Here is a 26,458-nt window from a genome sequence, read left to right as displayed (position 1 = left end):
AGCTACAGGCCAACACTTGCATTGCTAATTCGATGGAATATTATTCTTTGTGAAGGCTAGTTTTAACTTTTGCGAAGATCAAGGGCAAAAAAATTAAAAAGTACTTTCCTTTCAATGGCTGGCAGCTTGCAGTTCCCAAAGTCCCTTGCACAATTCAGTGTTCTAAATTAAGAAGTACTTGTGGCTTTTCAAAATCAAAACACTTCTCGTTTGCAAATGGGGAAAAAAATCCTCCGTTAGCAAGAAAAATAATGGTCGTCTTTACTATCGTCAAATGTGCCAATTGTCGACCTCTAAGAATGGTATTTGTGAAAAGTGGCAATTTTATGATCAGCACCTTAGCATAAAGAACTTCCAATATGGGCTTTATGGTTGCCTGTTGGAAACTACATTAAAATAATTGCTTGCCAAGTACATCCACCTTGAAGTTCCTAAATGTTTCACCTACGATAAGGAAGACTTTAAATTTAATCAGATAAATTTCATGGGAGCCACATTCGCATTTGAAGCTTGTCAACTCAAGGATGGAATCTTTGGGAATAATCAGCATGATTGGCAGTATCTGAGGCAGTTTGCAGAGGTGTTCATTGAGTACAGTGTGCAGGTTGGAGTGGGAAAAACTTTTTAATGAGTAGATGAGATGAACAGTACATCAGCAAGGCAGCCAGGCTGTCGATATTGAGCAGACGAACAAAACTAAAGAGGCTCAAATGGGACCACACTTGACTGAAGGGATTCGACACTGAAAAGACCCTTTATCATGACTGTGGAGTATTTGGATATGAAAACACGACGAACCTTCTTTTCAGCTTAATGAAGTTCAAAAGACCAAGTAGAACAAAACCAACCTATCCATATCAAGGGCGCAATCAATTAACGTGAAAATTTCTAAGTCCCACACACACAAAAAAATATACTAGCATTAAATCATCAATAATACAAAAGCTGAACATGATAAATCAAAAAAAAAAAACAATTTACTTTGTGATCAAGAATCCAAAGAAAAGCAAATCCTATAGCACTTTGAAGGAGGCCGAGCTGAGAGCCAGGTTTCATGGTGGTTGGGTGGTGAGGCCTGGAAGTATTCACTGCATGGACGCAATTTGGGACGTGGAGTTCACAGGTTAATCCGTGTAGGAATCTAAAAGGACAGGTTGGTGAGAAAGGCGTGGTAAGTCAGGGTGGGAGAGCTGCTGGCACTGACGGTATGGAGAACGCTGGGACAGACTGCTTTGATCAACATGTGGTGACTGTAATGACTTGGTGGCTGGATGCAGGCTGCAAACTTGGTTGGCCGTCTCAGTATGGTTCAGATATGATGGATTGCACTTGAAAGTAAACCGCAGGTTTGCATTTTGCTTGGCTACACAGGTATGAATGAACCAGACAATGTGATGTTCATAAAAGTCTGACGGGTCAAATCTACCACCCAAAAAAAAAAAAAAAAGATACACAGAAACTTCAAAGTAAGGGGGAAGGATTTTTGAAGTCACAAATCTTATAATCCCTACACAATTTTGAAAAATCCTTCCATGGGGGAGGGGGTGGGAAGCAAACGAATGAATGGACAGAGGACAGTGATCATCAATTTTCCTTTCGTCTCAGCAACGACTTCAAATTTTACAGATTAAAGTTGTTTTTTTTTATCTTTAAAAATCTGAAATACAAAAACATTTAAAACCTTTCATCTTAAATGGCAAATTTATAACTACCGTATTTGTGTTGTGGAGGATGGTGTGTGATTAAAAAAAAAAGTGCCTTTGAATGCATGATATGATGCAATGGATAAGCTAGACTGATTTTTCAAGGTTCAAAAGTTCTCGTTAAAGTTCAAGTTTCGACTCGTCACCATTGGAAAAGTATGGACACTTGGATTTACACTTCATAATTTTTTTAACCACTTCTCGATGGGGGCAAAACATTTTTTTTAAACATCTGCCCTGAATTAAACTGCGCTGTAGCCTCTGCTTGGGTTTGAGAATCAGAATGTCAGAAGTGCAATACACCATTAACACGAGCAAATGATGTTCATGCATTGAATACACGAGCAACGGTACCCGCCCTATGGGTGGGGCTTCAATTGGGAAGCCCAAATGAAAAGGCAAAATATCAGAAATTGAAGGCTTTTTTTTATTTTAAACGATTCATGTAAACATCCGGTGAATCATATCACACGCAAATCAAAATCTAAACAATACATGCCACGCCTGTTTTGAAAAAAAAGATTGAATTCTGCAAAACGGAAGCGGCCGCTACACCTGTTTCTCAGTCGCTTTGCACATGCTGCCGCACGTTTATATAGGAAGAGTTCGTCAGGAGTCGATCATCTCTCTCCTGGGAATTTCAACAAAAGCCACATCACTGTTCAAATCGGTAAATATTATTCCATTGTGTTTGGAAAACTGGCAAATTGGAAATCTTGGAAAAACCATATTGCCTATTTTACTCCAGGGGGTCCGAGGATTACCCACCCAAAACATCGTTGCGATCGGTTCAGCCGTTTTTGCAGTACCTTCGAACGGCCAGACAGACGGACATTTGGTGAATTATAGGGAGATACAAGAACCTGACATTGGAAATGAAAATCATAAAACGGTCAGAGAGGGGAAACTCCATTGCAAATCAGATGTTCGCTGTCTTTTGACTTAAACGGTCTACGATCAGGAAGATACTCAAGCACAAGGCGTGAATTCTCAAACACATGAAGGGATTTGAGCTGATGAAGTCGAACATAATTATGAAGAAAGAAAGAGCAATCACAGATTGCAAGCCCTTGCCAGGATGTATTTTCAGTGGTTTTTATGGCTTTCGTGTTAAAACAAATATGGTGGCCGAACCACGTGACTGATTCCCACCCCCCACAAATATATTCCTAGATTATGCTCAATAAATTATCTTGATTGGATGAAGTTTTGTACTTGTCGAATTATGTCGTCATAATGGAGGCACCAATGACATTAACACATTTTATTCCCCACAGAGTTCTTTATAATGAGGCGTCAATTTTTTTTATTCAGCACTTTCGGAGATAGAGGTGCAAAGTTTTTCGGGTTTTCCAAGATGGTGGCCGAACCATGTGACACGACGTCATAATAATCATTAAAAATTCTGCAGGTGGAGTTGCACCTATGGTGTAAATTTCCTATCAATCAGACCAACAGTTGCAGAGAAAATCATATTTATTCTGTGCGGACAGAAACTCAAATGCAATACCCTCTCCTCAGGCGAGGGTAAAAAAGAAAAAAAAAAAGGAGTGGAGAGATCACCGAGCTGAAAAATAAATTCCATCCGTCTCATAGTGCCAATGTTGAATTAAGTTTGTATACTTTTTTTTTGTCTTCCGGCCGATCAAGTTCCTCTACATTTACCAGTTCCAGGTTCGGTTTCAGTCACAGGTGGTCTGTTCAAGTGATTGTCTGACTTTCGAGTAAATATTTTGCCAAACTTTCCCAAAACCCTTCATAATGAGGAGAATTGCTTTCAGGAGCTGCAGTATACCAGAAGACCAAGAAAGCTGTTCAGACCATACTTCTTCCCTTCCTCAAACATAAGAAAACCCCATCAACTCCAATCCAGATGTGCAGTGTTAGTAGATACAAAAACAAGTGTGTATGTGTATATATATACATATATATATATATATATATATATATATATATATATATATATATATAATTATTTTTTCCTATCCCTCCACACCTTCCCATGCCTTCGCCCCCCCAACCCCCGGCACGAGAGCTGTGGGGGTCAAAATCGAGACTAAAGATGCTAAAGATTCATCTTCACAAATAAAACTCCAATCTGGCCGAGCTCCCACAGCTCTATCCGTGCTCTGTCCCCCAAATATTCCGAAAGGTCACAAGATCTGCCAACAACCCTCTTCTGGTGAAATTGCCAAAATCAAGACTCAGCTCACCTTCACTCTTTCATTTCTCTTTACTCCCACCTCTGGAACAAACTCCCACTCTTCAATCCCACTTCCCTCCAGGTCTTTAAAACAGCTGTTCACCACCATCTCTTATCTTTCCCCATCCAAAACCTTGATCTTTCCTACCCCTGTTAATTCACCCCAGATCCACTTTTTTGAAATACCAACTTTTCCTGGAAGTCCCAGCATTATCCATGTGTTTTATACCTCTCGCACCCCCCACCCCTTCTCCCTCCCACAGATCTCCTGATGTCCCTGTTCTCTGCTGTTGTACGTGTTTCCCTCCCCATCTCGTCACCCGCTCCCTTTGTGTTTTGTGTGTCAGTTTTTTTTGTGATTGTTAGCTCTTGCACGAGCCTCGATCTTGTATAAAACAATTTTAAAAAAGAAAAAGAAAAAAGAAAAGAAAAGAAAAAGCTAAAGATTTATTGTCACAATGTCTATATAAATTAATCCTGACAGTACACAAAAGCATGTCTGTCCCCTTAAATTAAATTTTACCCCAAAACAAAGCCCACATGCTAACCCTCAGCACCAAACTGCCATGAGCTCACCTTGGCTCGGCTGTCCTCAGCTCTCAGCGCTTCCAACTTTTTCCTTGATCTACAGGCGAGACAATCGGTTACCAACACCAATCATGCGATTCATTCATTCATTTAGACCTGACAATTGTGCCATTGAAGGCAAGCAACAAATACAAATGTAACAAGAAAAAGATCAGAGTGCAAACCCTCACCAGGATGTATTTGTGGTTTTTCAGGTTTTTGTTTTAAAACAAATATGGCGGCCGAACCACGTGATAGATTACATTAATTTTTTTTTTCTCCACCAATTTATGCCGACATGACAAGAAATTATCTTGCTCAGATGGTTTTGTACTTATCGAATTATGACGTCATAATGGAGGCACCTATGACAACATATTTTATTCCCCATGGAGAGTTCTTTACAATGAGCCATGTCTCAATTGTTTCTATTCAGTGCTTTCCAAGATAGAGGTGCAAGGTTTTTCGATTTTTCAAAGATGGCGGCCAAACCACGTGACAAAATTATCATTAAAAAATTCCACAGGTGGAGTTGCACCAATGGTGAAAATTTCCTGTCAATCAGACCAACGGTTGCAGAGAAAATCATTTTTTTTTTCTGTGCGGACAAAGAAACGGACTCAAATGCAATACCCTCTGGCGAGGGTAATAAAATAACCCAGTACGTATATCAAAACTAAAACAGCTGATAAAACAAAGCAAAATCTATGCATCCGTGCCCACCCCCCAAATCAAAATATTATTAGCAGAAACCATTAATCAGCTCATGAATGGCGAGCGATCGCTCACACACACCAGCCTCACTTTGCATTCGTTTCAGGCAAGTAAATTTGTTGCTTGCTCTTTACCTTTGCCACCATGGAAGTAACATCTCAAAAAGTTACGGAAAGATTCAGATGAAACTTGGACAAGTTGGGTGTGTGAAAAGGACAAAGTGATTGGATTTTGGTGAAAATCATTATCCAGTCATACTCCTGTGTTCATAATTACTTCTCAGACTCATGCCAGTGTTAACCCGAAAGGGAACTTCATAAATTGAGGGCCTATGTATTGATTTTTGTAGTGTATTCCTGTATACATTCAGTGGTGATAAAGTAAGAAGCAGCACAGTATTTCTGAACACTTTTTTCTGTTGGTGTGCATGGTTCCTTCTGGTCCTCCCATCTTTCCTTTTTAGATCAAGACTTGTTAAAAATTAAAATAAACCAGGGACAAGGGGGATCTGGGTCTGCGGGGTGTTTGACTGTTGCTTCATGACCTGGTGAGCTTCATGACCCACTGTCCTATGTTTTTGTCCACAGAGGGGGGTGAACGTTGCAAATCCCTTTTTCAAAGCTCACTTGGCTGAGCCTGGATGGGTTTGAGAGTAGAGGACTAGTAGCTGAAACCCGAATCCTACCCAGGTTCCTCCTTATGACTCCATCTTTGTTTATTTGGGTTCCTCCTGATACTACTCCATTACTGCATTAGGTAAGTTATTCGATTTGGCTGTAAATTCAAAAAAACTCATGTGAATTCATTAGATCAAACAACTTTGTCTTATTGCTTATTTGGAGTTACTTCCCCTTAAATTTAATCACTCACCTATGAGAACAATTTGGAGTGACATCACTTACCTAGTATTTTGCTCATGATGTGCTCTCCAATTATGTAGCCATGTCAAATACATGTAGGAATTCCACCAGGCTGAACGGTTTATGTTTTGCATCCCACTGGATGCAGACCCAGACCTGTACCAAAGTCGAATCTGCTTGTTATTGTCACCTAACCAACTCGTCCACCTAGTTTTGTCATAACTCGTCCACAACACAGATACCGTGCTATACATCGTTTTTGGCCCCAACTCTCAATGGTGAAGAATCACTTTAAAATTATAGTATCCAAATGCGGATACAGATTTTCACCGAAATCTAATCTTTTTGTCCTAGTCACACACCCAACCTCTACCGAATTGGCTGAATCCGTCCACAACTTTGATATATCCTGTTGACAGACAAACGGGTGAAAACATAACTTGGGTCCACCTTCAATGGAAAAGGTAAAGTAATAATCTGCCCTCCTGTTAATATCATGTACATACATGGTAACATGAAACGTTTAGAGAAAACCAGACAAACGCCACAAACAAAAACAAATGTATGCACTGGTACATACCACCGTAAGATTCATATTCATCACGGCTGTAGTGCCTGTCATCGTAGTCACGGGAGTACCGGTCTCCTCTTGGGATTCGGAGGGGAGCACAAATCGGTAGATTACCCAGCGCGAAAAAACAACAGCATGGGGTTAAGATAATGTACAACTACATTTGCTGTTAGAATGAGTGTGAACAGAAAGACCATATCGATGTACAGTTGCAAAAACACCGAGTTAGTGAAGGATAACCTCGGGTAATAAAACAAGGGCAGGGGTGGAAGAGCAAATACATCCATGTGTTCAAAAATCCATTAAACAGAAGCAAAATTCCATCAATATGGTTGTTGTGCTGTAACCCTGGTGTTGGGCTAGCGGCTAGGGTGCCGGCTTAGGATCCTGGGTTCGAATCCCGGTCGATCGCTGAATTAACGCCAGGGGGGTTGACTCAACCTGTCACCCTTCCGAGGTCGGCTAATTGAGTACCAGTTCACTGGTAATTCCCTGCTTGTCGTTAAAGGCGGCAAAAAGGGTTGGTATCAGGAAGGGCATCCGGCCGTAAAACATTGCTTCAAAAAGGGGACCAAAAAGCCAACAACAACCACGGTTCCCGAAAAAGGCCAACCCCCGCTTTGCGGGGAAAAATGGCCTCTAAAGGTGGTTTTTTTTTTATTTATGGTTGTGCTGTATCCTTTTTAAACGCCGAGCGTCGGTAAAAGCAGCAATACATACCATTTTAACATTTTAAATGCTTTTGGTATGACGGCTTCATCTCACCAACCTCCCAAACTAACCATTTCGCCACGACATCTTGTTAATTTATTGTGTTTGTTTCGTTGGTATACAGATGTGTTAATTCAGCTACAAACAAGCGTTACGCCTAGGTCCCCCGTCGGTGAAGTGATGTGAGTTGACAAAGCGGAAGACGCAGAAAACATGCTCTATATTTCGCTCAAGGTTGACATACATGGAGGCGGCCATCTTGGATTTTGACGTGGCCACCCAATTTTCAATAGCGTTCTTCCTTATGCCTAGATACACCCACACACCAGATTAGAAGTTGGTACTTCGCTTATTTTAAGATATTCAGCTCAAGGTTCAGACATACATGGCGGCGGCCATCTTCGATGTTGACGTGGGTTGCACCCACACCAAATTAGAATGCGGTCCTTCGCTTACGCACGCACGCCCACACGCATGGACGGACGGGAAAACCATAGTCCCCCTTTCGCTCCGCTGTGCGACGGGGGACAATAATTGCCTGGGAATCATGTGGACAAATCGTAATGCAGATAATTTGACGCACTCACCAACTACATCTTGCTTCAAAAGCAAATGTCGGATCTGTTTTTATCACCAAAACCTTCACCCACACCTTCAATTTTAACTCGACAGCAATTAACCACAATCAACATAATCACAAAATTCATTGTGCCAAATGAAGCAAATATAAAATGCTTAAAAATACCTGAAGAGATGGTGTCAAAATAGGAAGAATCAACTAAAAATTTGCCAAAAAACTTCAACAGTGAAGGCAGCAATACTACATCGTTAGAGAGCTTACCCATCCCTGCGACCGTAATAGTCATCCCGTCGGGAGCTGCCAAAAGTGCGTTGCTGGGAATCACCATAGTAATCACGACCACGACTACCACCACCACCACCACCACCACCACCTCGGCCACCATAACCTGCAACCATATCCACAGCTGTAATCAAAATTCTACAAACACCTTTAAGGCATTTCAAATTACTTGAAAATGCAATGTAGGCAGATGAATGAGTGAATCTCACTTGTTTAGGATGGATACAAAAATAAAAACATTTTATGGATGTTTCATATCAAGGGTATACTATTTTGTCCTACCAGAATTGAGATCGATTCTTAGGGTCACCCACCTTTTTAATAGGTGCTGGGTTATTTTAAGGGGGCCACAAATTACTGCTACAAATTGAAACCGTAATTAATATAATCGAAAAAAAAATTATATGCAGCAATGCGGTTTGATGCTTGAAGGAACATTTAAAATTATTGTTACCCCCCCTTTTCATTTTCAGGAGTCTCCGGTGACAATGTCGCATGTACTGCAAATGGTGCGACCCCGAAAGCAAAAAGTGTGCTACCTGGTTTAGAGACCAGGTCAGAAGCTTCAGGACAACGGATGGAAGGCAGCAATCATCGGCAAGTGATTAACAAGTGGCACAAAGTTTATGGGGATTGGGAGCAACCTGCAGAGGAAGGTGGTAGGCCGGGCAAGCACAAGTGGCGAGGATGATGAACACGTTTGAGAGTAGTTAGAGTGAAACCTCCAGAAATTCATTTGCACTGCTACCAGGTGCAAATTAAATCAAAACTGTTACTGCACTGCCACTGCTACCAGCTTACCCCTCAACAGTACACAAAGTGCTGCATACGTGACTGCGGCTGTACAGGTACAAGGTTCAGCCGGTGCAGGCACTCATGGAGCCGACTAAGCAACGCATGGCATTTGCAATGGACATTTTGGAACGCTTTGACGACAGATTTTGATGATTCTTATGATGTAGATGATTCCTATGATGTGCTCCCTTTTCAAACGGTCAACTTCCAATGTTTCAACGGTTAAGACGTCAGGATTTGAGGCTCCCGGAAAACACATTTTTTGTCTGCTACCTGGTTTCGAAGAGTCATGTCCTTTTCCTGAAGAAAACTGCAGCATTTGTGAAGTTTACTAAAAATGGATTTTCAAAATCTAGCAAGTGAATGAGTGTCAATGACAACAATGAAGCGGTAATCCAACAACACATCAAACCAGAGGGCAGTCATGACGGAAGGAAAAAGCAAACCACAATTCAGAAAACTGATAGCACCTGTTTAGGATTAATCCTTCAGGTATATGTTCGTGGATCACCAGTAGAGGACACTCTTTTAAGCAAATGGCAATATTTGGGCACACTTTTGAAGGGACAATGTGGGCAGGAGTAACTTTGTCATGGGCGACTTTCAGCGTCACCTGGTAACATCGAATTTTTTTTATTTTTTAAAACATTTCCCAATTTCCCCGAAGTGGGAGATTTCCTTTACTTGTGCACTGCTGGGCAAAATAAAAAAAGTTTTTAAAACCCCTAGTAGTCAAACCTTGCTGTCCACATGTATGGGAAATTGTGAACAAACGTTTTAGACACCATTTCCCTCCTGCCAATACTCCCACTTATCCAAGGAAAATTGAACCCTCCCACCTTAAACTCGTTGTTTTCAAACTTTCCATTTTTGGATAGCAGTATTTTCTTGAATTTAACATTACACATGAGATTACAATACTGTACCACATAGCCCAAAAAAAGAAAAACTTTAAAGTTTGCATTACATTTCCGATAGTGCCACAAAGAGAAAAAAATAACTCCACCCAACTTAGTCGCTCAGTTTTGAAAAGTTTCTAAACTTAATTTTTAAACACTTCCAATGAGGATGTAACAACAAAAAAAGGAACCGTATAAAGCAGCATTTTTAAGAAACAAAATAATCCTGAAGAAAAAGGGCGATACAGTGGTGAACACCGGTTTCATTTTCATCATTCTGTTGCATAGCACCTTGCACCCCCTGCCAGGCCACTCCACACACAACAAAACACACCATGAAAGACTGCACAGTCCTGTCTTCGCCAAGGCAAGAGCACATAATAGACACGAGGGAACTGTGGGTCACTGTACTGTACAGGTACTCCAAGTAGAATAGCCTTCGTATTGATGGTAAATGGTACTTATTTGATTTAAAATTGTTCTAAGATTACAATTTGTCTTATTTTTCTAATTAAATAGTTTATTTAAAAACTTACTAAATAATGATTTTTGGATTCGTGAGGCTGGAACGCATCTTAGACTTAAATGTTAGAAGCTGTTCACAGTTTGCGATTTTACCATTCGATTTTACCATTCGCAGAGTTTTACAGGAACGTAACCCCACAGACAGCGAGGTTTTACTGTACCATGTATCAATATGGACAAGGTCCTTTGACATTTTTGGCTCCATATTGATTACTGGCATCAAAAATACCCGAATGCCCACTCACCTTCCATGGCATTGTGACAAGCAGACAAAAACTAAAATGGCACTGACGGAGACCGATATGACGCCACCCACATTACATCATTATAGGCCATGGGCCAGATATGGTCCTGATGCACCCCCCCACAACTCTACCACCCCATATATTTTTGAAGCACGAGGGTCCCCTCAACATGAAATCAACTGGTAACAGTAAATAAACTGGTTCTTACTATTCATTTTTCACACATATTTGATGGTACCCTTAAAATATATATTTTCCGTGTCGTTATGTTCCCTGAGATGGCTGAAAGTGGTCTGAGTTATACAAGTTATATATTGTCGCGGTTACCTTATTCGCATGTCGCGGTTAACTTATTCGCATGTCACGGTTAACTTATTCACATGTCACGGTTAATTTATGTTTGGTCATAATCCACGAGTACGGGCCTGTGGGGCTTTTGGTTGTGTGGAAGTGACGCACGCGTGGTTGTGGAGCCACGCCCTCCGAAGAGGGTTTTGGCTTTATAAAAGCTGTGCCACTTCCGTTCGCGTTTAGAGTGCTGGAGATTTCTGTACGAATAAACGAGCTTCGAACCCTACGAAATGGCCTCTTCCTCTCGCCTTCTGCGACTCCTAAACTGGTGACCCCGGCTGCCCCCGAACGGATTTGGGGGCTGCAAACGAACACGGCAAGCGCGCCCTGGCCAGGGAAGCCACCTAAACTGGTGACCCCGGCTTCTCCCGAACGGATGCGGGCGCGGTTTCGAACGCAGTTTCGATCGAACTGCCGGAGTTTCGGAAACGACGAGCAGCCATGTGATTCGCACACCGCACTCGGCTCTACGACCAGAGAGGCGAGCCTGCTCCAGGACCCTCCGAAGGAACGCAGTTACGAGATGTGGGTGGCACTGCTGCTCATCTCTTGCACGCGCAGACATTGGCAGCACGGCTGCTTCGTTACCTTCGCGCGCACTGCTGCTCGCAACTCGCGAAAAACTCCACAGCTACAGCTCGCGTGTCGAAAGCTGCAACTCGCGCAACTACTACTCCTACTCTGCATCCTCGGGAGGCCCGCGAGGAACCTTGGCAGCCTCCCCCGAGGCCTTGATCAGCCCCTCGGTCGGCTCAACTCCACAGCGGCGTTTTTTCGCGTGTACCGAGGCCGAGCACTGCTCGAGCCTTCTCGGCACTGCCGAGCACGCCTGAGAACTACGTACATGCCCGTGGGAGTGCATTCTGGGGGGGGGGGGGGGGGGGGGGCGCATGTTGCAGTTACCTTATTCGCATGTCGCGGTTACCTTACGTTTGGTCATAATCCACGTGCACGGGCCTGTGGGGCTTTTGGTTTTGTGGGTGACACGCGCGGTTGTGGAGCCACGCCCTCCGAAGAGGGTTTTGGCTTTATAAAAGCTATACCACTTCCGTTCGTGTTTAGAGTGCTGGAGATTTCTGTACGAATAAACGAGCTTCGAACCCTACGAAATGGCCTCGTCCTCTCGCCTTCCGCGACTCCTAAAATATCATCTGAAAGCTAATTATCTGCTGTCATTATAAATGGCATATATTTTAGATTTAGTGTTACCATTGGCCTCAAAAATCAAGTCGTATAGCTATACCCCACGTTTCGCTGTGTCAAACTAACACTGAATAAGATATTCAAACTAATATTTCAAATCCAGCCGCACGAGAATCGATTGACATTAATAACAAATGTCTGGACATTCTTCATAAAAATACCTTTCTTTTGATACCAAATGTGTATTTTTGTCAATAAAAATCTATCAGATATGACACTTCAAACAGAATGCAGGTATGCCGACAATTGCGATAACTGCACGAAATGATCACGTTGATAGACATTGTCATGGAAGGTGCTTTAATTGGAAAGTGAAATATCATTCAATTTCTCATTGTTACTTGACAATATATTATGAAGTCACATTTTACCTCGATTTCGTTACAGGAATACATGCATGTTGCAAATGAAGCAGCTTTGTCAACCACTCGCTACTATTCAGAAATTTACCAGCTAGAACATCAGCTAGAATCTAGCATCAGCTAGAACTAGAAGTTCACAAGAAAGCTTTTGAAGTAGTTTGTGATGTTGTAGATAAGGAGGTGTTACATAGCCACGAGGTTGTGAAACTATCAGACTTGAGCATTGTATGTTGCTCAGCTAGAAAGCAGCAATGTTGTTATACTGTAGCAAATAAGGTGCGATTGTGTGTGAATTTAGCAATTCATATTTAATTGTGTTGACAGTTCGCACAGTGTTACCACATGGATCATCTGAGAAGCATATGCGGCAATTGTCGGCACACCTGCGGTCTGTTTACAGTGTCATATCTGATAGATGTTTACTGGTAAGAAGACATATTTGGTATGAAATGAAAGGCATTTTTATGAAGAATGTCCAGAAAGTTGTTAATGTCAATAAAGTCTAGTGTGGCTGGATTGAAGATATAAGTTCGAATATCTTAGTCTGTTACGTTGGCACAGCGAAGCATGGGGTATACCTGTTCGACTTGATTTTTGAGGCCAATGGTAACTAAATTTAAAATATATGCCATTTATAATGACCAGCAGATAATTACCTTTCAGATGATATATAACTTATATAACTCAGACCACTTTCAGCCATCTCGGGGAACATAACGACACGGAAAAGATATATTTTAAGGGTACCATCAAATATGTGTGAAAAATGAATAGTAAGAAACAGTTTATTTACTGTTACCAGTCGATTTCATGTTGAGGGGACCCATGCTTCAAAAATATATAGGGTGGTAGAGTTGTGGGGGGGGGGGGGGGGGGGGGGGGTGCATGAGGACCATATCTGGCCCATGGCCTATTATACAAGCTTTTACCAAGTTTGATTTAAATCCCATCAGCTGTTCTCAAGTATCACATCTTTACCCAACATGACCTCTGCCCTTTAACAAAATCGAATCAGTTTATCTTTACATTATACATGCACCAAGTTTGACTTGGATCCCTTCAGCCATTCTTAGGTTATCGCGATAATGAAAACCTATCGAGGACGCACGGGCAACCCAAAAACATGCCTCCAGAGACTTCATCAAGAGGCATAAAAATAATTCATTCCTCAAAGTGGGTTCCACCAATTGTGACATCTGTCCAAATTGAGCTCATTTGGATATTTCGGATAAAAAAGACAAACTCACCACCTCTGAAACCACTGCCACGACCACCTCTGAAGCCCCCTCGACGTCCATGGCTTGCCTGCTCCACTGTTAATGTCCGACCATCAATGCTCTGCAAAGAAGAATCAGAAACAGCTTGTTTAATGGTCAAGTTTAGGTCATGACTAGTGGTGGCTCAGTTGCAGTTTCAGACTTGTCTGAGCTGTATCTAGACTGGGTTCATTCATAAACTTAGCCCACATAGTCACATAGTCACATGAAAAAGTAAATACACCCCATGTAAAGTTGACTTTTTCAACATAACATAGCTATTTGATCTTTATTTCAACAATATTGATAAAGGTGATATAATACAACAAATATAATGAACCATTTACATATTGTAGTCTTGTACAATTTAAATAAACATAAATGCAAATTTCGCATGTGGAAAAAGTAAGTACCTGACATTTATCACTACTTCAAATACCTAAAATTAGAATGAGATGCACTAGCTCAGGTACAAATGATTAGAACATCGTCGGAGAGCATCTTGGAGGAACCTGTCTTATTTAAACCTGACATTTAGTTTGGTTTTTCTTTGTTGTTGAAGTGTGCGGCATCACCATGCCTATATCAAAAGAGCTCTGAGGCCTTCAGAAAGAAGGTTATTGATGCCTATGAGTCTGGGAAGGGATTTTAAAAGATCTCCAAACAATTTGAAATCAATCATTCGACTGTCCGGAAGATCATCTACAAGTGGAGAAGATTTCAAACAACTGCCAACTTGTTCAGGCCAGGCCACCCCAGCAAGTTCAGCCCAAGAGCAGACCGCAAGATGCTGTCTCAAAGAACCCCAGAATGTCATCACGGGACCTCTACAGCTAGCTCTTGCCACTGTTGTCAAAGTGCACGAGTCTACCATGAGAAAGAGGCTGCACAAATTTGATCTACATGGGAGGTGTGCCAGGAGGAAACCTTTGCTGTCCAGAAAGAACATCAGGGCAAGACTAAAGTTTGCCAATGAACACCTAGGCAAAGACCAGCACTTCTGGAACAATGTGCTCTGGACAGATGAGTCAAAGGTAGAGCTATTTGCCACAGTACCAGAAAACATGTTTGGCGAAAACCAAAGACAGCATTTCACCACAAGAACCTGATACCAATTGTAAAGCATGGTGGTGGAAATATTATGGTTTGGGGCAGCTTTGCTGCATCAGGGCCTGGGCAGCTCACCATCATAGAATCCACTATGAATTCTTCATTGTACCAGAGGGTGCTTGAGGATAATGTGAGGCCATCTGTCGGAAAGTTGAAGCTCAACCGAAGGTGGACCTTGCAACATGACAATGACCCTAAACATACCAGTAAATCCACCAAGGAATGGCTGAAAAGAAAGAAATGGAGGGTTCTGGAATGGCAAGTCAAAGCCCGGATCTAAATCCCATCGAGATGTTGTGGGGGATTTGAAACGAGCTGTGCATGCAAGAAACCACTCAAACATCGCACAGCTCAAAGAACTATGCAGTGGGCAAAAATTTCTCCCAGTCGATGTCAGAGACTGGTAGACAGTTATAAGAAACGCCTCCTTGAGGTTGTTTCTGCCAAAGGGGGCAATACCACCTATTAGAGCCAACGGTGTACTTACTTTTTACAACGGAGGGGGAGGGGGAGGGGGTGGGGAAGGGGTAGGGCAGAAAGGAAGGGGTAGGGGGAAAGGGAGGGGGAAAGGGAGGGGGAGGGGGAAGGGTGGAAAGGAAGGGGTGGGGGGGGAAAGGGAGGGGCATGGGGGAAAGGGAGGGGGAGGGGAGGGGAAAGGGTAGGGGGGTAGGGTGGAGGGGGGAGGGGGAAGGGAGGGGGGAAAGGGAGGGGGAGGTGGGAGGGGGAGGTGGGTGGGGGAGGGGGAGCGGGAGGGGGGAGGGGAAGGGGTAGGGCAGAAAGGAAGGGGTAGGGGGGAAGGGAGGAGCATGGGGGAAAGGGAGGGGGAGGGGGAAAGGTAGGGGGAGGGGAGGGGAAAGAGGGGGAAGGGAGGGGGAGGGAGGGGGGAAAGGGAGGGGGAGCCGGAGGGAGGGGAGGAGGGAAGGGGAGGGGAGGGATATAGATGGTTACTGGCAATTGATCACATCCACAAATGATGTAATCCACACAATTTATGTACTTTACATAACGTTAATAGGAATACATGGCCGTGTAGATGGGAAATAGCTTGTTTGAAATAAATCACAAATATCAGATGAAAGTGAAAAAAAACCTATGTGGTGTGAATGGCAATGTTCCTCGCTGAAATGTGAAAAAACTGAATTACGTGCGAATGCATAACTGAGATTATGGCGGCAAAGTTGGAACATCACGTGATCGCTCTGAGCGAATCAGCGCGCTGCTCTGCGACAAGCTGAGATTCCGTGTATAATGTTCCTCGCTGAAATGCGCTGAGGTAAATATGAATTAAAAATTCGATATATTTTCACTTTTACGTTTTGGCTAACTCGCTCGCGAACCTGACGAAGATCCTGAGCAAGGATCGCTACGTTATGCTAATGCTACGTTAGCTACGCTACATTATGGCTAAAAATATGGATCTAATGATGAAAGAAAAAAAAAACCTACGTGGTGTGAATGGCAATGTTCCTCGCTGAAATGTGAAAAAACTGAATTACGTGCGAACGCATAACTGAGATTATGGCGGCAAAGTTGGAACATCACGTGATCGCTCTGAGCGAATCAGCGCGCTGCTCTGCCATTCCGGTCATATTCCTCGCTGAAATGCGCTGAGGCAAAAATATGGTTAAAAAATATTATGAAATAATTTTTTAGGTCGACCATGTTCGTACCAGGCTCAATGGCCATGTTTGTGCCAAATATCAAGTTCGTGAGCCTCTCCGTTTAGGAGTCTATCGGTAACATTACACACAGTTTTATATATATATATAGATACTATTTAAATGAAGATCAAATGTCGATACGTCCACATGTTAAAAAGATAAAAAAAACATTTCATGGGGTGCACTTACTTTTTCCACATGCAAAATTTGTATTTATGTTTATTTAAATTATACAATCGACTACAAAATGTAAATGTTTCATGATATTTGTTATATTATATCACCTTTATCTATCAATATTGTTGAAATGAAGATCAAATAGCTGTATGTTGAAATATGTTGAAAAAGTCAAAACTTTACATGGGGTGTACTTACTTTTTCACATGACTATAAACTGTCATGCAGGTGCTTGGCAGGCAGGGTAAGACAGTGCTATCGCTTGAATCGACGCTAAACTTTACGTCCCATCTTCCAGCATTAGTTGGTGGACATTAAAGACCCCATGGTGTTCTTCCAAAGTGAGAACCCTCACCAGAACCATGACCAAATTCCTGCTCTCCCCTACAAAGGGCTCTGCATTAGCAAAACAACTGCACCCCCAGCAAATGATGCTACATTTATTTATATTTATATAAAAAAAAAATAAAAAAATAAAAAAATACACCATTTCACTTCCTTCGTGCAACCATGCCCATTCTACTTTCCAACCGTCACTTCCTTTTCAAACCAACAAAGTAATCCCCTACATGCAAACTACAAAGTAATGAGTTGGTGAATGCCTGTTCCAAATAAAATGCAATCTCCAATACCAGTAACATTTCCATCTAATGGAAAGAATCAAACCAACGCAAAGGACCCCTGGATGCTTTGCAGACAAGGCGTTCATCTATGCATAGGCCATCCTCCAGAGACGTAAATCTGGAAACTACATCCAGAAGCAAATCTAGAAGCGTTGCTCATGTATATTTTTTTGTATACATAGTATGCAGAAAGAGGGGGGGGGGGGGGGGGGGAAGGGACATCAGGCTTTGAGGGGTGGGTGTGCAGGTGGATGCTTTTCCTGATTCCAAATTCCAACTTTGACAAATACAGATAAAGATTATTGTATGTGAGAAACGCTGCACTGTATGAGTGGGGAAGGGAGGGGTGGAGTGAGGTTGAGGGGATCATTTAGATATTAAAAGATCAGTGGTTTCCATAAAATTGTGCCGGCAACCTGGCCAAATTGAACTTCTGTTTTTTCTGGTCTCATCAGTGATCTCTCAGACTCTGGAAAATCTTCTCTATCTCTTTGCTGATGACCACTCTCTGCCGCTCTTGATCTCAACCCTGAGATTGGCAGTCTCCAGCCTCCTCACTCTGCAGACCTGGACAAAATCAGACTGGTCAAAGTGGAACATGTCTTTCAATCCTGACAAATCTCACTCCCACTATGCCTCCGAAAAGCAACTGGACAACACTCCCATCCACTTTCTCAACAATCCTCTCCAAGAAGTTCTGTCACTTAAGCTTTTGGGTCTCACGATCTGCCACAATACATCCTGGGAAAACCACATTTTCAAGCTGGCCTACACAGCCAGTCGCCGACTGGGCATTCTCCATCGTGCGAAGTCCTTCCTTGGCACACCTGAGCTCACCACATACAAAGCTTTCATCCACAGCTTGATGGAATACTGCTCTTCCCTCTGGGCTGGTGCACCTGCGTCACACCTAGCTTGGCTTCACGCTGTCGAAACCAAAGCTTTCAGAACAATTGGTATCTCCAGCGATGAAGCCGATTCCGAGTGCCTTTCACTCGCACACCGCAGGCAGGTTTCTGAGCTGTCTCCTGCAGACTCCTTTCTGGCCTAGCACCCCCAGCTCTGTCCCCCAAACATTCCTTCAGGATGCACAAGATCTACCAGCAACCCTTTTCTGGTGAAACAAGCCAAATCAAGACTGCTCACCTTCACTCCTCTTTTCTCCCACCTCTGGAACAAACTCACACACTTCAATCCCACTCCTCCCTCCAGCTCTTTAAAACAGCTGTTCACCACCACCTATCTTCCCCCATCTAAAATCTTGATCTTTTCTACCCCCGCTAATACACCCCAAATCCACCTTTCAATGGCCGATTTCATTTCTGAAATTCCTTGGTGTCCACTTGCTTTATACCGTGTAATACGCCCACTCAGTGTACCCACCGCCACCCCTCCCACAGATCTACCGACATTCCTGTTCTCTTATGTTGTTGTACTTGTGTGCTTCCCTCAATCTCCCCCTCCCTTTAATAAATGTTTTGTGTCCGTTCATGTTTGTGTTTAATGTGCTCTTACATGTGCCTCGACTTTGTATACAAAAAACATAAATATATTAAAACATTTACATTTGCCTTCCCAAACAGACCAACAGGGTCACTGGAAGCCATTATATGCACATATTGCTACCAAGAAACGCATTAGGCTGAAAGTACAGCGTGTAGTAATGCTACCTAAGAGGTGGAAAAGTCAATTGAGGGAGAAGAGCAAAAGCCATTGCATTAACAATCTACAGCCAAAAATGCAATTTGAAATGAAAACATTTATACTTTCAATCGTTAAGATCATACATTTGAATGTGATAGTGGAGGTCAAAAACCACAGAAAGAATTCACCAACCTTGCCATTCAAATCCTTTTCTGCATCTTTGGCGTCGTCTGGGTTTTCAAATGTGACAAAGGCAAACCCTCTCGACTTGTGCGTCTCCCGGTCCTTCATCAGCAGCACTGGGTAAACAAGTTAGAAATATATGAAAAGAAACACGAGAATCTCACAAAATAAAAACATAAAAGCCCAAATGCAGAGCGGTACCTCAAATAGCCTCCACAACCCACAAGGTCAAGCAAAGAGTACCTTCCAGAAGTGGTCCATATTTGCAAAATATAGAGTCGAGAGCATCCTCAGTTGTGTCAAAGTTTAGTCCACCAACAAACAGCTTGCCAACATTCTCTACCTCCATGACTTGTATGCTTGTACTTCCTTCCAACGTACTGGAGGGGAAAGGTGTCTAAAGAGGGATGGATGGGGGTATATGTAGGGAGGAGAAAATCCTTCACCTCAACAAGATGCTCAACATTCGATGAGGAAGAATCACCAATTGGGATAATTTTGGAATCTGCATTTAATGAACAGATCAAAGCAATAAAATTTTTTTCCCTTAAACCTGAAAAAAAAAATGGAAAATTATTTAAAATCAGCACTAAATTATCCTAAAATAATTTAATATTCTGCACAATAAACAAATAAAGTTCAATTTACTAAAAACACCAAGTCAGCAATGGTATTTGTTCACCATGAAGCTCGCATTTTAAAAGAAAAAGAAATTTGAAAATTCAAATGCAGAACAGTGTATCCAAATACACTGCCCTGCATTTTTGTTTTAGTTTAATTATTATATTCAATTTCCTTATTTTATTTTAATATATTCAATTATAATTATATATTTCATTATAATTCATTACAATTCAAATTATAATTATTAATATGTTAATTATAATTACTGTATATTGTAATATTATTTTAGATTATTATATTGTATTCAATTAATTATATTATACTAGCTGAATGCACCCGGGTTCTTTTTGAATGAATTTAATCTTCTGTACACAAGTCTGACGCAAGCCCAGTATCAGTTGGTGCTCAACGATTCCTTGTTCTTTCTTCTGTCGGCCCCGCGAGAGAATTTTGAAAGCACGTGTTGCAATCAGTGAGATATTCCTATGAGGTGCATAAGTTGTACTTCAAGAGAATTTTGAAAGATTTTTTTTTTTTTTTTTTGTATACTGAATCGAGGCTCGTGAAAGAGCTAACATTTACTTCACAAACAAATCAACCAGACAAACAAAACACACAAAAAGAGGGAGCGGAAAACAAGATGGGGAGAGAAGGGGAAGCACACAAACATTTGAGAGCAGGGAGATGTGTGGAAGGGAGAGGGCTTGGGGGGAGGAGGCGTGGGAAGGGGGGGGGGTGGAGGGAGAAGTATAAAACACAAGGACACCAAAGGACTTCCAGGACAGAAGTTGGTATTTCAAAAAAGTGGAATTGGGGTGAAATTAGCAGGGGTAGAAAAGATCAAGGTTTTGGATGGGGGAAGATAAGAGATGGTGGTGAACAGCAGTTTTAAAGACCTGGAGGGTGGAGTGGGATTGAAGAGAGTGAGGGAGTTTGTTCCAGAGGCAGGAGAAGAGAGGAATGAAGGAGTGAAGGTGAGCAGAGAGTCTTGATTTTGGCAGTTTGACCATAAGAGGGTTGCAGGCAGATCTTGTGCGACCTGTAGGAATATTTGCGGGACAGAGCCCAGAGAGAGCTGGGGGGGCAAGGCCAGAGAGGAGTCGGTAGAAGATGGAAAGACCACCAACCTGCCTGCGGTGAGTGAGTGAGAGGCCCTTGGAGTTAGCTTCATCGCGGGAGATTCTAATGATTCTGAATGCTTTGGTTTCAACAGCGTGAAGACGAGCTAGGTGTGAGGCAGGAGCACCAGCCCAGAGGGGAGAGCAGTATTCCATTGAGCTGCAGATGAAAGCCTTGTATGTGGTGAGGAGCTCAGGTGTGCCAAGGAAGGACTTTGCACGACGGAGGATGCCCAGTCGGCGACTGGCTTTGGAGGCCAGATTTGAAATGTGGTTTTCCCAGGAAAGATCATGGCAGATAGTGAGACCCAAAAGCTTGAGTGACAGAACTTCTTGGAGAGGATTATTCAGAAAGTGGATGGGAGGGTCGGTCTTTTCGGAGAGACATTGTAAGAGTGTGAGATTTGTCAGGATTGAAAGACATGTTCCACTTGTTTGCCCAGTCTGTGATTTTGTCCAGGTCTGCAGAGAGTGAGGCGGCAGCAGACTGCCGATCTGAGGGATGAAGAATGGAGCGACAGAGTACAGTCATCAGCAAAGAGATAGAGGATTTTCAAGAGAGTCAGAGAGATCATTGATGAAGACCAGAAAAAGCACAGGGCCCAGAACACTGCCTTGTGGAACTCCAGCCTGAACAGGAAGAGGAGATGAGAGAAACCCATTCAGGGCCACACGTTGACTACGACTAGAGAGGAAGTCCGCCAGCCATGCGTGGAGACGCAATCCATGCGTGGATTTATTGCGAAATGGGCCCAGCCGGCCTCGATTGGCCTCACCACCCACCTTGCCTCTAACCTTCCTGGGGCCCATCCCGATATTTTTTGTTTCAGAGGTTTCCTCCCATCTTTCACCGTTCAGGAGATTAGCGTGTGCAGACAAACAAAAAAATTGTATAGAAGATAAATCTCTATAATGCAAGCAATCTTTGTCTATCTGTGTGTATGTCTGACCGCTGTTTCTCGACAACCACTGGTCCGATCCAAGTGAAACTTGCCAGGTATATTGCTGGGGACCTGAGGATGTGCCTTTTCAATGTTTGCTATTAATCGGACAAGTGGTTACCAAGTTATGGCCATTTATTTAGCAAACATACGTTTTGTACGTGAACAAAGGAACAGCGAAGGACGAGAGCGAAGACCGAAGGAACGATGAAAGTTTTTATTTTTCTTTGCACGGACGGTCAAGCTACAGCGAAGGAACCGCGTGTGTTGTTTCTGCCTCGCTGTTTGAAAAATTGGCCATTAAAACTAATTTGCGATTAATCTTAACTGCGATATGCGAACTTCCGGACAGTGAGGCCTTATTTTTGGTACGTACGTCAACGTACGTATGTCCACGTACTTACCTCCCCGCACATACGGGCACGCACGAGCTATGTTCAATTTAGTTAAGTTAGTTATTGTTACCCATGCCAAAGGAAAGGGTATTGCATCCACAAATGCCAATGCACCTCGTGGTGGTCAGTATAGGACGTTCCTTTTTCAACAGAGTACTGTCCATTCACAAAGCACATACAATTAGAATGCCGATAAACCACACAAAAATCCTGTTGTGTCTGCAATCTGATTGCCCTTTCTAGCTTAAATACTTTGCCCGCAAAGGGTTTCTCAAAAAAAAAAAAAAAGCTCATCTGAACCAATAGTTCACACAAAATTTGATATCCAATATGCATTCGTCAAATGCCTACTCATCCTAATTAACAATAAAAATACAAGAGCCGTTTGTCTGTCTTTGTCGCCATTTCAGATGTCTGAACGGAATTGGAATTTCGTCAAACTCAGATGTCCATCAGCGAGTGCAGTCTCATAGCTTCGAATTAATGACCGACAACCTCTGCCATTTCCTGGCCAAATGCAACCGAAAGCAAGGTCGTTATAAATTGATACGTCGTGTCATGGTGAAGATAAATCCAAGATGACTGCGCTCCTGTGACGAACACGAAGGCACGTATTTTGTGTCAATATCAGACCAACTTGTGCCAATCGCGGCACTACACTAGTTGTGTGAATAAACACTAGTTGAGCCCGCGGCAGTTGCGGGCAACAGACGGGGATGATTCGAGTTATGGGAGCACTTTGTGAAGAGCGCACAGTTCCGAGGGATAACTAGAATCGTACGAGTGTTTGACCAAATGTTTTTTCTTTTAAACTTAGTAAAAAAAATAAGTTCAGTTCGACTTTTAGTTTTTTTCTTTCTTTTTAATCACTAATGCCTGAGCCTTTGTAGTTATGCGACAGGTATTACTTCCAATTATCCCCAGTTATTTGTGTTTATGTATGCATGTGCACGCACGTGTAAAATTTTCCTTAGTGGGTTTAGGCACCCACAAAAAAAAAAGGGGGGGAAAAAAAAATAAAAAGTTTATACATGTCTAATTCACATAAATTGGCACGTGTTGTATGCAGTGTGGCATGTACAAAAATCCCTTATGTCGTCCCAAACGAGATTTTTGTACATGCAACACTTGCACCAATTATGCAAAAAAAAAAAAACCCACCAAACTATCGCAATCAAATATTCCATGACACCTTGGCGATCGTTAAACAGTTTTGTCTAAACCAAACCCAAGGTAGTGTTTTTTTGTATGCAATGTCGAGCCTCGTGTCGTGGAGCATACAACGGATCAAGACGTAACAGAACCAAAGAAACAGTAGGAAGAAAGAAAAAAAAAATCATATATATATATATATATATATATTGGGGGGGGGGGGGGGGGGGGGGACAACAGGACAAAAGAGGGAAACTTGGACAAATAGGGGATGCGAGTAAGAATGAGGGGCTGGGGAGGACGCACGAGGTAGACAAGATGGACGCATAAGCTAACTCGCAGGAAGGACAGAAAACAAAAGCGCGACAGACACCATCGGCATCATCTATATCGTTTATTGTACACAATTCTACTTACTTGGTGCTGGGTTGTTTGCTCCAGTATCGCCCCGTTCTCATTTGCCTCAATCAAGCAATTTGCGTTTGAAAATGTTACAGCGTCCATTTTGGACACCCCATTCAGCAAAGGCCCATTTATTTATTACGTACAACAACGCCGCCACAGTAGTGACATCAATTTTAGATGTTATTCGGTATTCCCATGAAAAACAAAGCTCCTTAGACGAATAACGTACTTCAAGGCCAGGCTCGATCAGAGTTCGATCCCAACAGTAAGGTTTAACCAAGCTAGCTGCCTCGACATGTCCGCCATTGGAAGCAAAGTAAAAAGCTCACCTTTCAGGGTGGAACCGTCCCCGAAGCAAGCGATATGGAAATGAAGCAAGCAGAGACCAATGTTAAATGTATAAGTTAATATACCTTGCTCCCCAACCGCCCCCCCCCCCCCCCCCCCCCCCGGGAAAATAATAATTTTGAGGAACAATAAATTTGCGCGGGTTTAATTTTAATTGTTCCTTCGCCAAATTCTCAATTACATGACATACATTCCCTTGAGCTGCCTTTAATCGGGACTTCTGCTCAGATAAAGCAAGATACGTCCGTTGGGAAAACCACGCTTCGGCTCACGGCTGAAAAGCACCACGTGGTAATTCTCCCCTGAGAAATGGCGACTGATCCTCAAGGTGGATTTTCCTCCCTTTATGCTCATGACAATAGCAATCAAGATAATATAAATATTCTCTTTCATTGTAAGCCAGCCTTTGGAATTATAAGAGAAGCATTGATAAATATTATTTATCAATGTTTCTCTTACAATTCCAAAGGATGGCTTACAATGAAAGAGAATATTTATATTATTTATATTTATATGAATTTTCGACTATCTTTTTAAAATCGAACAGACAATCGGACTACAAGTTGATTTTTTAAAATTTTATTCCTCTTTTAAAGAGGGGGGAATAAAAAAATTAAAAAATAATAAATCAACTTGTAGTCCGATTGTCTGTTCGATTTAAAAAAGATAGTCGAAAATTCATCTGATTACACGACTACCGAGTACCTTTAGGTCCAGAAAGTCAAACACGACGTGCAAATCCTCAACCGGTTACTCGTGGAAAAAAAAGAAAATGGCGCGAGCGAAGGCAAGAAAAATCCTCCACAGGCACAAAGCGCACGATATCTCCACACATCCCTTAGCGAACAAAACCGCCTCAACACGTCAATAATATCATAAACATTACGAAACGTAACGAACATTAAATGGTTGAACAAGAACCGTCAACTTATACCCTCGAATCGAGGACAAAATTCTATAGCGACCGACCCTCACCTCAACAAAATGCCGCGATGCGTGGCGTGAGGCGTTGTGAGGCGTGGTGACGTATATACCTTCTACGATTGGTGCTGAACGGTCACGTGTTCTCGTTACGTCACTGAATTCGGCCCGTCACGTGGTTGTTAATTTGTCTCGTTCTGTTCTTTTCCAAACAATACTGTACGCAGATTTATGAGGAGGTATTTGAGCACTTACAATGCTATATTTTCAATTAATTTTGTCAGAATGAAGAGTGGATGAGAATAAGGGGCTGCAAACACAACACGTGACTATTTTTGGTAGTTTTTTTTATACCTTCCCTCGCCCTTTTTGCCTGACCCCACCCTAAAAAATACGTTCCTGTGAATGAGAGCTGCTGAACTTCTTTTATTTAATTTCAATCAGCTTCCATTCAACAAAAAATTTTTTTTGATCGGTGGCATCTGACAGCGCAGTCAATGCGGTAGTCGAAGTTCCAGTTGAGCTCTCTACGTTTCGGAAATGTCGTCTCATAGCTTCGAATGAATGATTTAGTTTTAGACAACACCTCTGCCATTTTCTGGACGAATTCAACGGAAAGCAAGGTCGTTATAAATTTATATGTCGTGTCATGGTGAAGAGAAATCCAAGAGAGCTGCGCCCATGAAGAAGGTATCACGTGACTGAGGCTCTGACAAATTTCTCCCACTATTTATCGGTTTTGGCAAAGTTTCATCCAAATCCGTCCATAACGTTTTGAGATATCCTGCTATATGTTGATTTTGGCCTTTTCTCCCAATGGTGAAGAATCACTTAAAAAAATTAATAATTCTCATATCCGAATACATATTCAGATCTTCACCAAAATTGAATCGAATCGTCCTTGTGAGACACCCAAACGGTCCACCAAGTTTCGTCCAAATCCGTCCACAACTTTTTGAGATATCCTGCTATGTATCGTTGTTGGCCCTATCTCCCAACGGTGAAGAATCACTTTAAAAATTCTAAATGCCGGATCCGAATCCGGATCCTCACCAACATCTAATCATTTCGTCCTTGTCACATACGCTACATCTCTGCCAAATTTCGTCCGAATCCGTCCACAACGTTTTGAGATATCCTGTTCCCAGACAGACAGACAGACAAACAAACAGATAAAATCACTCATAGAGCGACACTTGGCAAAACAGAACAAAGTAAAATGGCACTCAATAGAGAATCCTTTTGACCTCACAAATAGTTGGTGGTTGAATTCAGTTAGCCGATATGTAAATCCTTTTCAAATTTCAAGTCAATCGGATGAAAATTGAG

General features: G+C 42.3%; 2 protein-coding genes across 2 annotated transcripts in view; one reads left to right on the top strand and one right to left on the bottom strand.

Annotated features, from left to right (window-relative positions):
- Positions 1 to 26,458, top strand: part of TNFSF10 (TNF superfamily member 10) — a 407,659-nt gene that overhangs the window by 358,309 nt on the left and 22,892 nt on the right. The window lies entirely within an intron of this gene.
- On the bottom strand, positions 606 to 25,265 carry LOC137425406 (cold-inducible RNA-binding protein B-like). The gene is made up of 8 exons (XM_078776617.1): positions 25,184 to 25,265; positions 19,469 to 19,622; positions 19,235 to 19,341; positions 13,819 to 13,909; positions 8,171 to 8,297; positions 6,628 to 6,695; positions 4,483 to 4,531; positions 606 to 1,141 (listed from the first exon to the last, which is right to left on the bottom strand). The coding sequence occupies exons 2-7, from the start codon at positions 19,572 to 19,574 to the stop codon at positions 4,506 to 4,508; spliced, it is 525 nt and encodes a 174-aa protein (XP_078632743.1). The 5' UTR covers positions 19,575 to 19,622; positions 25,184 to 25,265; the 3' UTR covers positions 606 to 1,141; positions 4,483 to 4,505.

Source organism: Myxine glutinosa, chromosome 4 (assembly GCF_964187855.1).
Source record: "Myxine glutinosa chromosome 4, kmMyxGlut1.1, whole genome shotgun sequence".
Lineage (NCBI taxonomy): Eukaryota > Metazoa > Chordata > Myxini > Myxiniformes > Myxinidae > Myxine > Myxine glutinosa.
The sequence above is the reverse complement of the archived record's forward strand: the minus strand, read 5'-3'. Positions and strand labels throughout refer to the sequence as shown.

Excerpts from the sequence above, each read along its gene's own strand:
- LOC137425406 (XM_078776617.1), bottom strand. The coding sequence starts at position 19,574 with ATGGAGGTAGAGAATGTTGGCAAGCTGTTTGTTGGTGGACTAAACTTT. Across the intron at positions 8,298-13,818 it reads TGGCAGTGGTTTCAGAGGTG|GTTATGGTGGCCGAGGTGGT; the intron begins GTGAGTTTGTCT and ends ATATGGTTGCAG. Across the intron at positions 4,532-6,627 it reads TGAATATGAATCTTACGGTG|ATCAAGGAAAAAGTTGGAAG; the intron begins GTATGTACCAGT and ends TCTCGCCTGTAG.